The 14,145-nt window shown below is 44.2% G+C and overlaps 2 protein-coding genes across 3 annotated transcripts; both read right to left on the reverse strand.

The window, feature by feature from the left end:
- Positions 1-118: 118 nt before the first annotated feature.
- On the reverse strand, positions 119-4,578 carry stap2a (signal transducing adaptor family member 2a). Its single transcript, XM_040172054.2, has 11 exons — positions 4,388-4,578; positions 3,526-3,597; positions 3,329-3,448; positions 3,189-3,245; positions 2,941-3,092; positions 2,697-2,828; positions 2,516-2,585; positions 2,035-2,137; positions 1,848-1,943; positions 1,641-1,769; positions 119-1,488 (listed from the first exon to the last, which is right to left on the reverse strand). The coding sequence occupies exons 1-11, from the start codon at positions 4,493-4,495 to the stop codon at positions 1,433-1,435; spliced, it is 1,095 nt and encodes a 364-aa protein (XP_040027988.1). The 5' UTR covers positions 4,496-4,578; the 3' UTR covers positions 119-1,432.
- A 295-nt stretch (positions 4,579-4,873) lies between these two features.
- Positions 4,874-13,918, reverse strand: LOC120816447 (endophilin-A2). 2 transcript variants are annotated; one of them, XM_040172051.2, is made up of 9 exons: positions 13,642-13,901; positions 10,822-10,890; positions 10,418-10,634; positions 10,165-10,298; positions 9,888-10,046; positions 9,154-9,257; positions 8,604-8,737; positions 7,956-8,012; positions 4,874-7,368 (listed from the first exon to the last, which is right to left on the reverse strand). In XM_040172051.2, the coding sequence occupies exons 1-9, from the start codon at positions 13,684-13,686 to the stop codon at positions 7,181-7,183; spliced, it is 1,107 nt and encodes a 368-aa protein (XP_040027985.2). In that variant the 5' UTR covers positions 13,687-13,901; the 3' UTR covers positions 4,874-7,180. The 2 variants fall into 2 exon arrangements, with proteins under 2 accessions (XP_040027985.2, XP_040027986.2); XM_040172052.2 differs by lacking the exon at positions 7,956-8,012 and having other exon boundaries at positions 13,642-13,918.
- Positions 13,919-14,145: the final 227 nt, after the last annotated feature.

Below are 14,145 nucleotides of genomic sequence, written 5' to 3' on the forward strand. Positions count from 1 at the left end.
CTCACCAGTACACGATCCACTAATTTCCACCACACCAACATTATTTACCATTGAGAAAAAAAATAGGTGGGACACTTTTGAAGTCCTACCAAACAATTCACGAGAAGGACCAATAAAATACATGCAAAACCATTTAATTCCCTTGACAGCTAACACTAACACTTTTCTTTGATACTGATTAAGCAGAGACGACACATGTAAAAACACACAATAAACCTTTCACCAAAGAGGACACTTATGAGTCGGTTAATCACAGTTTGCCACTCAGACACAAATCTATTGGCCGAACGGCATAAAAAATGTCAAACGTCATAGAATAACATTATTTTTAAGCACCTTCAAACCTATAACAAATTTGAATTTTGTTGGACAAGCAGTAACTTCTGTGATGAAGGCAAAAGGCTGGTACGGTCTGCAAATTCCTACTTGTGTACTTAGTGAAGACTGTGTGGTGATGAGGTTTCTGTCTATTTAGTCACATACTAGAGGACAGTCTCACATACGAATACGGTTCATTTGCTAGAGGAGGAACAGAAACCCCCCTGGAGGTTCCCAGGCGGGTCAGAGCACCAGTGAGCCACTCAATCACACAGTAGCAGAAACACAGCATCAGAGAAATGAAGGAAACACTTTCAAATTAGCACCAACAGTACGCTTAAGGTTGAGTCATATATGAGCAACAGTGCCATTGAATCAACAATAAATTTAAGGCTGCTTATTAATCACAAATAACACATGAGCAGCAGACAGAGCTTGTGCACTTTCTCAGATTCTGACCAGCTGCACCGGCAACAGACGGTTGTTTTTTCAGGCACGTTCCACGTGATGATATGGTGAGTGAAGAGATTTGCCGAGCTGAAACCTCAACGGTCCTTGTTTGTTTCTCTTTCGAAGCAGATAAAGTGTCTCAGGTCTCTGGTGTTGATCTTAACAGGCAGTGGTTTGTGTGTTCTTCTGTTGCCGGAGCTCAGCAGTCAGACATGGGCTCAGAGGTGAAAACATCAGGCTCTCGGTTGGTGGTCCCGAACGTGGAAGTGCTTCTCCGATCGCTTCCTTCTAGCTGCCAGATATATTGATTCAGTGTGGACTCTGATCTGAATGACGAGCATTTGTTGTTGCACTACATCTTTTTCTCAGAGGCAGTTTCAAAATAGCTTTATGAAAGTGGACAAGGACCATTGGCTTGTTACCCTCAAGGCAGGAAGCGCTTTGTGAGGTTTTATGAACCTTAATCCAGTGTTTACCAGCCAATCTTGCTCTTATGGAGCTAAGTTCATTTAAACATCAAAGTCCAACACTTTGCTTCTCCCTAAAAGAAAGTGACGGTACTTGTAGTCTCTTGTCTCCACCATGAAGGCACAGGATGAATACATAGCTGTGGCGAGAAGGGGTTTGGCACTGAAGCTCGCTTATGATGGGACAGGAGGTTGTTTCAGTCCTGAGTGGCTCGCCTCATCTCCAGCTTCATTTTAAGTTCCTCGTTGAGCGCTGTGGAAAGACGGAGGAAACGCATCATGTTATGTTTGAAATATGAAATATTTAAACAGTCTATTGAACGCAAATCGCTCCTCAGATTTTTTTGAATCAAAACTGTCTGTCAAGGGCGGTTCAGCGGCAGGTGAGCCTTTGCATGAACTAACTCTGTGCGAGAGGCGAAGGGGAGAGGATGAGCCGTCGCATCGGATTGGTGGGCGAGGCCGGCGCCGGTGAGGTCAGGATGCGGCGGTCGGGGGCGGGGGACCTGGACAGGGGGCTGCTGGGCCAACGATCTGCACCAGAACAAAAGAGGTGCTCATTACTGCAGCCCGTCTGCCTGCGCGCACGCCGTTGACGTGGAAGAGACGGACCTTGTTTTGGAGGCAGGGCGGGAGCCTTTGGCAGAGGGCTGGAGGGGGCAGTGTGGAGGATCTTTTCTCCGTTCTCATCGTTGGCAGAAACGTATGCTGATAAGAAAAACAGGATTTTTTTTATCAGGGCAGCCTTTTAACAGATGAAGAGTCCGGTGAATACGCGCGTGCTGCACGGTGGCCTCACTGATGTTCTCTTCGTACGGCTCCTCCAGCAGGAAAGGCTGCAGAGTTCCCGCCGTCTTCTCCACCAGGGCGTCGATGACCTCGTGGAGTGTAGCACAGGGAATCTGGAGGAGGAAACCCAAAGCAGCTTGTCTCTTAATGCCAATCACACACACAGACATTGTCCTAGAGAATTTTACTCATATTTGTCAATGCTGTGTTCTATATTTCCCACAAAGTGAGTTGTTGCCATGCCCCTCCAAATGTCCCCTTGAAGGAGATAAGCTATCGGCAATGACGTGACACATTATTTACTTTAATAAAGTGTTATGTTATGAATGGAATTGAGGTTGGGTTGATGCATCAATGCAACAGTTCTCCAGCAACTACACAATAATAAACTGTAATTTAAAAAAATGATATAATAATAAAAAACAAAATGTCTAGAATGATTCCACCTTTAAAAAAGTGTTGAAGTGTATCTGCAGGGATGAAACACTCACAGGGTTTTCAACATCGATGACATAACCCCCTTGGTCCCTCTGGGTCACACGGTAATGTCTGAACACTGACCTGCAGTAGAAGAAACAAACACGCAAAAAAATTGAGTAACATTTGCAGTGAATGTTGTGTCGTCTGACTAGATTTGCAGCCGTGGTGCTCAGATGTTCGCCAGTTGTTTACCCATTGAGGTCCTGCCTGGTAGTGACAGCCAATGAGCATCCGTCTCTGCCTGGACGGAGCAGCATGTTGCCACAGTCTGGGTGTCTCTCCAGGAGGACCTCGGCCTCCGTTCGAGACACCGGTCGAAAACACCTGCAAGTCACACACACACACACACACACGCGCGCAAAGAATGATAACACTGTCCTGCTAATGCACTAAAGGTCAACAAAGCTACGGGCGCATCCTCTGGAGGAGAACTCACGGGGGGATCTCCCCCACTAAAGGCACGGAGAGAGGCGAGGGAGGAGCGCGCGTGGGCGTGCGATTCCTCCTCCTGGACCGTTCTTTGTCCACTATCTCCCTCAGCATCTGCAGTTGGCCCGGCAGCAGCGTGAGACAGGATGGCACGTTCAGCTGTGATTGGACCAGAGGGGAGGATGTCTTTAGGTCGGCGACAAGAGGGATAATGATGAATGCAGGGACACAAAAGTGTATGGGATGAATATTTACGTCAACAACGGAGTAGAGGAAACCTTTCCACAGCTCTCGTGATTCCAAGTTTGGTGCCTGGCGGAGACAACAGCATTGTTACATCTTACAAAATGTGTTCATCTGTATGTATATGCGTGCCTGTGTGTGTTGCGCATTACTGTGAGTTTGGTTTCTCCATCCTTCATGCGTAGAATGAGTCTGGCCGCCTCCAGGTTTCTATCCCGGCTGCAGTCGTCCTTCAGGGACACAAACCCGCTGAGGTCTAGCTTCTCCACAAACTGTAACACACACACACGTTTCATTGGGAACTCACCATGACGCACAAACAACGCGCCATTAACCGTTGGAAACTCACATGACTGTCCTTGGCGTTATTGAAGAAGTACAAAGAATTCCCGCACAGACAGGTCCACAGTCGCCTGGCCGCCTGACCGAAAGAAGAATAAGAGACACTCTGCAGCCTCATGTGTGTAATGGATATTCCCCTTGCTATTTATCACCCCCACCACCCATTTCCTGTCCCAGGAGATGAATAGGAAGTGAGCCACAGCTGCTCTCTGTGGCCATGGATCAGGGAGATGCCCTGCACCTGAGCCAAGCTCACGTTACATGTCCGTATTGCCTCAAAATGAGTTTAATGAGACCCTGGGTTCTGGGGGGAGGAGGGTGTCCTTGTCTTTATTTGTCAAAAAACAACATAGGTAAGGGAGTTATTAAGGAATACAGGTTCCTTAATAACGGCTATGCAACTTTGCAATTGGAGACATTAGAGATTCACTTAAGGGATGTCACAACAATATGTCCAAATGAGAGTATTTTACGCGTTGAATTGTTGGCGATGCAAATGCTTTGGCAGACACGCACACGCTCCTCTATGTGACACAGATACCTTAGTTATCAAGATACAACCACAATCAAATAATATGATTCGAATGGCATGCGATGATTGACACATCGGGATTCGTCCAAGGACCGTAGCACAATATCCCTCTCAGATTCTTGCAGATCCGGACTCAACAGAACTAATCTGCGATCCGCAACGTGAAGCGATCTTCAGCAGCAGTCTCGCCTCGCCCATTTTACCGGCGTAAGGAAGTTGACAGCTCTCTGGGAATGGACCGGGGGGTCATAAACCGGTGTGCTGTAACACCGACGCACTGACCGCACAGCGTGCACCGTAAAACAACAACATGGCAGTGCACCGGGGGAGCGCTTACCTTCTCTTTCGGTCCTCGCTTCTCCAGGTACCCTTCGTAGTAGCAGGGGGGGAGCTGCGCCCGGGGTCCCCCCGGCCCGGAGCGCTGCCTGACGGGTGCAGCCGCCATGAGTGTCGCTGGCTGGGCACCGCGCGAGGACAAAGGGGCGCTGACTAATTCGTGGAGTGACACGCCCTCCCCCGATATGAGATGGGCCCGTGGCGGCGATCCAACAGCTGGCCGCGGGGATCGTGCAGATGGGGCTCGGTTGCGTGGGATTAGAAACACGGGATGGTTGGGAGATAAATGTCCGAAATATTCAGAGAAAATTAGCAGTTGTGCAAATTTGTGAAATGACGGATAAAATTAAGAAATCAAGCGCATTTCAAAAGGCATGATCCTCCTCCATGATGTTTCCTGCATCAGTATCAAAGTTTGATTTATATGATCTCAACTGAAAAAGGTAAACTCAGTAAAAGGATTGTAATATACACACGGAGAGCCAAATTAATATTCTTGATATTTATTTGAAGAAGTGAACGCAGAATCCATCCCCTTTACATGGTAACAAACGTATACAACACAGATGATTACACACTACATATCTCCTAAAACTAATCCAGGATAATCCCACTTTTAGCCTCCCCGCAGTGTCACAGTTACAAAAAATAAGACATTGTGTAAGACACACAGGCTGTAATGAAGACAATTCTACATAGAAAATTCAGATTAATAAAATAAAGCTTAAAAGTCAGATAATACTTCATCATTATTGCATAGTTGATCACAGAATGTCGTGTTGCAATAAATGTCAACCACGCTATTCAGACCGCTACTGCATATGTGACAGCAGCGCCACACAAAAATTGATCTTAGCGTTTTGCACGACAACATTATTCATCATCAATATTATACAAGCTGCATAATAGCTCCAGCTGGACCCCTGACCCTATTCTCCCCTCTAAAAGTCATGGCTATTGATTTAGTGTAATGATCTACGTAAACCCACACCTGAACCTCACAGCTACGGCTCAGCACATGCAAAGATAACACGCAAGAGACTATGAAAAAAAAAAAAGAACATTATCATTGCGGACCGGGAGGCTCCCAGAGACACCATGGGATTGGGATGGGGCGGATAATGAGAAAGGGGGTGGGGGAACGGGGGGCAGGTGGTGGATAAAGACCACTGGGGGAGGGAGGGCATAATCCACTGCTGGTAGCCTCCCTTCTGAAAAGACCTGTCTGTTCCGCTCCCGGTACAAACAGAGATGGGAGAGATGAGTCGGGTGTGGGGGCGGGGGATCATGACGGGAAGAGAAAGTTTGGTATTTTAGTGAACAACAAGCTTAATTGAAACTGAAACAGGCTATTGTGCAGACGCCTTCATCATTATTAGTAAATGGCGCACACAATTGTTTGGTGATAGTTATGCAGTATTTTCTGTTTGGTCTGGAGCACAATCTCAGCCTGAAAACGGAGGCAGGTACAAAACACATCAGATTCATTTACATGCTTGCCTCAGCACGATGGAAGAGGGGGGGGGGAAACAAAAACAGACCAAAATTCATTGTGAAACAGCTGGGTCAAAAAGCCCAAGAAAACATTGTGCGTGACACTGCCTGCAGTATCAATACAGCCTGAGAAAATAGAGGAACTGAAGGGGGCTTATGGCTTTGGCTTAATGCTGCAAAATATTTGAGGTGGGATAGAATCATGTTACATTTTTGTGTGTTATACTCCAATGGAAACCAAAGTCAGGTTCTTCTTTAAAATGTAGTATAAAAAGGAAAGTTTGTTTGCATGCGTTACCTTAATTTTGTATTTGTAAAATGAGTTGCACATGCATGGGAGCGAACCACTGTTGTCTCGTCCACGAGTAGAGTGGAGAAGCAGTGAGAAACACTGCGGTCGGTAAATTATTAACAAAGTAACAACAATTGATGTGTTAAAAGATTGTAAAGTGAAGCCTATTTATAGAAAAAAATAGCCTGTAAAACAACATTTTGGTCTCAAACTTCTGAGGTTTGCAGAGCTGCCAAAGAGGTAATCTGATTGGCGGTGGTGTAGGAATGAAAAAACAAGTTGTTACAGAGGTCAGTCAACCTGTGGACTGGGTAGAGCTATTTTCAAGATAAGAAAATCCACACATACACACCACACCTAAGGTGAATTAGGAAAGCGATAGTGGCTGCGTTACAACGGCACTCAAACCAATAGCTGAGAGTGATCCTTCGAACCACTAGATGGCAGCGGAGGAAAGACGTGGACAGAGGCCAGCCAGTCCTCCATGTTGACTCAAACTAGTCCATGAAGACAAAGCTCTACATGCATGCGTGTAGTACCAATATTAACAATACGTAGTACATCATCTTGTGAGTATAAAATCGGTAAGAAATATAGGAGGAAGAGTTGCACTTCTTAGTGTTTGTGAATACAGCTAAACATTAAGATGTTATTCTCTCATGATCTTGCCTCATCAGTCCCAGTGATGGAGGTGTAGTGTAGAAAGTGCACCGGTGCATGGGAATGACTGTAAATACTCAGGATACGGTGAGTGCTCACATTGTGGTGTCATTTTTTGACTGAACTTCCCTTTCGCCGTAAAAACTGCAAAGCTTGACAAAAAAAAGAAAAAGAAAAAAAACTATATTTTTTCTAATACCTTCTAGGTTCAAATTAGGCCCTTGTCTTGGTTTACCCTTTAATTAAAATAAAGATTAAGTATGTTTTGGTTATAGAGAGTTGATGAGCCACTACCATCCCCCATGTTTATCCTCTCCGTCTTGCCACTTCCCTCTCGCGTTGTTGTTTTCAGTGTTGCAGAGGCACCATCACTTCGACATAGTTGTTAGGGAAGTATCCACTTCTGCCTCGAATGGCTCCCTCAAACCAGTTGTCATCGATTTGATTGAGCAAGGTGATGATGTCGCCCTCGTGGAAGCCCAGCTCTCCTTCGTTCTCCGGCTCAAAGTCGTACAGAGCTTTACAGCAGGGCTCAGCTGCAGAGAGATGCAGGGAGAGAGAAAGAACAAATAGGGCCATGTTGTGAAAATATATATATTTTTTATGATATCCGGTTCACCAACAGTTAGTACATTTTGTAAATAGGGGAAGGAACAGACAAGTTAGTCATCAGTAAGTGGTGAGTGTGAATCCTCCTGAACCATAAAGGACCAAGGTCACGACATCCACCTTCACCTGTTTGAGAGGTGAATAATTAGATTCACACTACGGCTGTAAAGTCAACCACGTGCCACCAAATTATTTTTCTTAAGGTTCAGGAGGATCAGTTAGTGAACTTAAACAGACACATACAAATTAGCGGAACCACGACTGCCGGTAAAAACGCCACCCACTGATAACAAAAGCGCCACGCAGGGTTTGCTGACATGTATGTACATCCAACAAGCCCGGTCCTGTGGTGGGAACCTGACGGACCCAACAAACACCCATCAACGCCGTTAGTTACCATCACACCAACATGCGTACAGCTCCGTGCCACAAATGTGCACCAGAGTGAAAGTGCAAGTAGGGAAACCTTCTAGTTCTGTGTAAGTGACACGTTATCTTCATCGGTCTCACTCACTCGGTCGGCTCTTGCTGGAGGATCTTTGGTAGGATGGACGTGGATATTGTGCAGGGGCTGGTTTATAGATCGCAAAATGAAAGACACATTAGTCTTAAGAATGAGATCGACTTGCACACATTCATGCGTAGATGCTCACACACTAACAAAATTGTATCCTTATATAAAAAAGTGGACGTAGTCATCTTGGCGTCACCCATTGGTTTGCAGACTGCGGTTTTTAAGCCTTGAGTTTGGCCATTTGACCGAAACCGTTTTGGATTACAACCGTCGCCATCTTGACTTTTTTAACAACCACTGAATTGAAGTGAACATATTTCGACGGTGGCCTCATATGGTTGCGGGAGGGTGAAGACCTGTCGCTAACATGGCATTTTACACTGAACGGGAACATCACGTACTATATGAACATCCTGATGCATTGCAGAAGACCTCAAATTAGAGATTGAGACCATAAACCCAAGCTTACAATGTTTAATGAGGAAATAAATCAATTGAGAAGCAGGGTCATTTTCTCATATACGTCTATGACCTGTAATGTAATAGGTCCAATCAGAGGCGTCGCCCCCCCCAGCTTTAGTTTATTGAGACACTTCCCCATTGGGAAGGTGGCCGCCTGATGAAAGACATACAAAAAGGTAAGTTTACCGGGAGAGTAAGCTGGAGGGCTTGATGCAGCTGGCGCGTATCCTCCATTAGATTCTTCCACCTCTCCATAGTCATACGATGGTCTGGGTCTGGGTGTGTATTCCCGTCTTGGACGAGATTGAGCTTCATTCACCCTGCACACAATCCACATGAAAGATTTTAGCTGAATGAGCTAAAAGACAAGACTTATATGTTGTTTCGATCGTGGGCTATAATCCAATTACTACTACTTCAAGCAAATAATGAAAAGCAATACAAATCCATTTTATTCAACCCTCTAAGCTCTACCATTTGGGCAAGCACATCGAGTCATTATATATTATAGAAAGAATGTGCATGAAAAGAAAAGTAATCATTCAAAACTATAGTTTTAAGTAAAATAAATCAAATCAAAATATAAAGTGATTTGTGGTCAGCATCAGCTACCACTTGACATGAATAACTTGTGCTCAGATGAGTAGCAGGAAGTACGGTAAAGCCGAGTCATCCTTTCATGCAGCATCAGTGCACAAAAGGTTTGCCTCCTTCCACAAATAGTCACGGCACTGACCTTTCTCTCAGTTTGCCGGTAAGCTCCTCCAGGATCTCTGAAGCTTGTTTATGGTACTGCAGCAGAGACTCCACCAAAGAAGACAGCTGACTCACCTGCTCCACCTAAATGCAAATAAACAAACACAAAAACGCTGTGGTCCTTCAGAGCATTTTTTACCGGTTAATCGTCGTTAATTGTCAGGTCTCGCGTCATTCCATCATCAGGTTAGACTTGTTTATCCCAGTAACGTCACTCTGATGAGCTCTCACAATTGCCGCAAGGAATGCGGTAAATAGAAATCAAAACCGGTCTGACAAGCTCGCACTAGTGCCAGTCATCGTGTCCCAAAAAAAATTCTTTCTTTAAAGAAAGCAGCTAGCAAGCCACATGCACTTATAAAATAGCAAAATGTACAACCAAAAAAAAATCAGGTGGTCTGTGGAACAATAAGTCAGTTTTGTATTACTTCTATTTTGCATTTGTTTTATTTATGGGCATGACATTAATTATCTAAATTAATGCACATTATAGAATATGCCAATTCAATTTATTCCAGCCATAAATGCTTTAATCCATATTACACTGACTGTAGGAGATGTGAGTCGTTGTTTTTTAGTGTCTTATAAACAAGTCTGGTGGGTTTCTGTGTGCAATTTACAATGCAAATTTGGCCAGTCCTGTCCTTATACCCCCCACCCCCCCAAAAAACCCTTCTAACCCTAGAGAAACACCGCAGTCTGAGGGATACTCACATCTGTTTCCAGCAGATTGTACATGGAGGCTTCAGCCGTCTCCTTGGACTCATGGAACTTCTCCAGGGCTTGCCTGATCTCTTCATCCTGGATTTTACCCTGGCGTTTCTTCTTATAATCGTAGTCGAGACGACGGCCTTCCAGCTTCTTCAGCTGGTACTGACGGGGTAAAAGAGTTGGGATCGGGAGGTTGGAGTTTATCAGAACACGGTTTTCACTTCCTCGTGACGGTTTTGAGAAAATTTGAGGAAGCTTTCTTCTTCCTCGTTGACTCTACCTGAATGTCTTTGATATCCTTCTCAGCGACTGCCTGCAGCGGGTCAATAAAGTTCTGCTTCACATCAATGTCCAGCGAGTCCTTGACCTCAGCCATCCTTTTCATTGATTCGCCAATATCTGTGAGAGCCCCACCTGCAGTGCGCGCACACACACACTTTAAATTACTTTTTAATTAGTAGTACACTCGTGGATCCCAATGAACAAACATAAACCACAACCATAATGTTAACCTCTTTCAACAGATTTCTTACCAAAGTTGGTTTCCTCGCCCATATCTCGTCCATACTTTGTCATGCACTCCCCCAGGAGGCCCTCCGGCTGAGGGTAGCCAGGACCGTTCCCTTGCCCGCGCATTTTGGACACCGTGCTGACCATGGAAAGCTTAGCTCTCGTCGCCGGGTTGGGCTGGAGGTACTCTGTTGTTTTATTGAGGATTTCCACCACCGCTTTGCTGGTAATATCGGCTTTCTGGGGGCACAAGTTAATTAGAGACAATCACGTAAGTGTGTTTGCGTGTGCCGAGTGTTAAATGCCTTTAAGTGTTTAAATGAGTGGGCGACCCTCTGGGGACATCACTTAACTTTAAGCAGAACAAAAGAACATCCCGTTATAATTATTGAGTATGAATATTTTCTTTAAAATGTGTGTGCGTTACCCTCTCGAGGTCCTTGAAGTCTTCATCCAGTTTGGTTCCCTCAGCACCTCCAACCTTCTCACTCACCATCTGCAGACACAGCAATCACAGTAGTGAAACCAAGTCAGAACCTGCTGGCAAAAGGGCTTCAACCGGACCGTCACAAACACACTGCTGTCTATTTACAAACTTAAATGGATATTCAAAAATTCCCACCATTAATTATTTTTGCAGCCTGCTTGAAACAATTCCAATTACAAAGATTCCAAGACAGACCCTTGTTTTCCATCAGTGGAAGAGCCTCAAGTCTGCGTGAGGAAATTCATTCTGAAAACTGGGCTTTCCCTTCTACTGAGATGTTTTCCACCAACTCAGGCATTTCAGTTTTATACACTACAACCACATAGATGGACACTTTTACTAAAGCGCGCGCACACACACACACACACACACACACACACACACACACACACACACACACACACACACACACACACACACACACACACACAAACACACACTCTCAATTCCTACCCTGACTCACACAGGGCACAGAAGTTGTCCATTTCTCATCCACAGCTACAAACTTTAAAACCCAGTGCAGTTGGCTGGCAGGCCAGACAGAGGCTCATGGTGCTCGTGTGTTTTCTCAACTCGGTGCAGCTGTCGGCACCACACTACAGATAAAACTACACCCAGATGGATCCATCAATCTCTATTGTCTATATAATATACAGACTAGGTCATTTCATATGACAGTAGCTGTGAAAATACCCTCAGCAGTTGTGTGATATAATTCAGCAACAAACGTTCCCTATTATTTGGAATTCATTAATCTATCGGTACCATAGCAAGTTGTTGCGGCATGTAACTGTGTGAAATTCAAACAAACACACTTTGAACGGCCCATCTGGCTTCCATATAGCACCCATTTTTTATTTCCATGACTAATAAACTTTCCCCTCTTGATGAGACTAGAGTCTGTAATGCATCTTGAAAGACGACATAAAGCAGTTTCATTGCTATAAGATAGTTATGTAGCTCCAGATAATTTATAGTCAGCGTGTTTGTGGAGCCCATGTAAGTTTAGCGTAGTTGGTCAGTGACAAAATCCAGATGCAAAACACGCTGTGGATTAAAATAAAAGAGCAGGTGCACAATTAATAACCCACTGGACCCAATGTTAACTATTTAAAGCTGCTCAGCAACTTCGCTGACATTTGAGGTAAATCATTGATTGAATAAAACGTATCTTTATGGCAGTAGGAGGTGGAGGTTATTGAGGGACTAATTTACAGAACTGATAACCGTGGGTTATTAAAACGAACAGGCCTGTGCTACCAGAGGGCAAGGTGTTCATTACAGGAACGTACACATTACAAGACATATAGAAAGTCGAGGACTTTGGGGGTTGGCCAACAGCACTGCTTGAGTTTTGCAATAGAAGCTTTTTGTGACACCTGGTTTGTTATTGCTTCCTTTTTGGTCAATGCACAGACTAAATCTGTGTCTACTGGGTTACTTAACCCTGCAGGCTCCTTTGAGGAGAGTAGTCGCATGGCCTGGATTCCAATTGACACCCACTGAGACGGGAAGCGGCACTAGAATGTCAAAAAGTGTACGGGCCAAAGCAAGAACCTGTTTAAAGCAGCTGTCGGCAAAACAGTGGCCACCAGTTTGGCGACGGGCGTCAAGATTCGCTTCACGTGTGCAGCGGCGAGTTTAACTTTTAAACTTTCTCAAGAGTCAACAGTTACAGTTGGAAGCACATGAGAAACCTTAATAAATTAACTGATTTTTAGTATGATCAGATAACCGTATACGTGTGTTCACTACATGGCAGTCAGACATTTGACGGACACTCGTCAGGGAAAAATAGTCTTGCTTTTCTAAGCCTTCGTTCTCCATCTGGCATCAGTCATTACGTGTGCTTTTAGTTTGGCATTCACGCAACACCTGTAACACCTTTCCTCATACGTTAATAATCTCATTGTAGAGTTATGTTATATGTAAAATAATAATCAACTTCATATCAGCATGACTGCTAATTTATTTATTATTTATTTATTAGAATATGGAGGTGTTGTAATATACTAATATAAATGACATAACACAGTCTTGGATATTTATGTCATGATATGATCTCACAGGTAGTCAGGCAGTGTAACACCAACACGTCAGGAAAAAGAAACAAACATCACTTTACGGTATTTACACCCGAGTGACTCATCTACTCGCTGTTTGACATCACGGCAAAGATGCAAGAACATCTCATCCCATCGACAGATTATATACAACGTTTAACTTTTACCTAAACCTCAGTGACAATAGAGGAATACAGTCTACGTAACTTTAATTCAATTAAGGATTAAAGTCAGCCCACCCTGCAGTCAACTAGCGTTAACTTAATTTACCACTTCGCGAATGGAGGCGCTTCAATAACACGATGAAATGTTATGGAAGCCTACGAGGGGAAAAAAAAAGATTACGTCGAGGTAACGTAACTTAAAAGTTAACAAACGACGTTTCGATTGACGTTACGTCAAAACGACCGTAAAGCTAACGCCAAGAGCTATCGACGTTACCTGACAGTTAGCTAACGTACCTACGAGGTTGACAACAATGACAATAGTCGTCTACTTCCATCGAGGCGAAGCGTGTCGTGCACCGCCAGCTAACGTCGATGGCAACGTCTGTCACTTAACTAGAGGTTAAGCGGATAAAGTTAGCTTGAAGCCGGCGTAAATTTAAGAATAAAAGTACGGATAGTGAGCTAACGCTAGCTTCAGCTAAGCTATCGGCTAACGTTGGTGTTTAGCTACTTTAAGTCGCGCTTTTTACCTGACTGGCTTTGTAGAACTGCTTCTTAAATCCTGCAACGGACATCTTGCAACTTCAGCGAAGAAGGTTTTCTGTTTTTGAATTGTTGTGGTTAAGTTCCGAAGTGTCCACCACAAAGCAGCAGCAGCCGAGCAGCGCGTCCTCAGACCGGGGATGGAAAACTTGCAACGCCACCGTGGTTTCCTGGCCCCATCTTCACCTGTGGGAGGTCCCGTCCAACACCGCAGACACGCACACGTCCCACTGTGCCGCTGTGTACTTTTGCTTTATTCATACTATTATTCAAGAAGTTTGTTTGTCAACGCAAACCTTTGTGCAGAGCTGAAAAAGACAACAATTTTTTTTTAATTATTTTTTTTTTTTGTTTAATTAAAAACAAATTTTAAATTAAAATTTCAATAATATTACAATGAATAATAATGATTACATTACATTACAGGTCATTTAGCTGACGCTTTTTATCCAAAGCGACTTATAATACACTTTAAACCCATGGCTTTTTCA

The sequence above is a fragment of the Gasterosteus aculeatus genome, chromosome 3, assembly GCF_964276395.1.
Source record: "Gasterosteus aculeatus chromosome 3, fGasAcu3.hap1.1, whole genome shotgun sequence".
NCBI classification, from domain to species: domain Eukaryota; kingdom Metazoa; phylum Chordata; class Actinopteri; order Perciformes; family Gasterosteidae; genus Gasterosteus; species Gasterosteus aculeatus.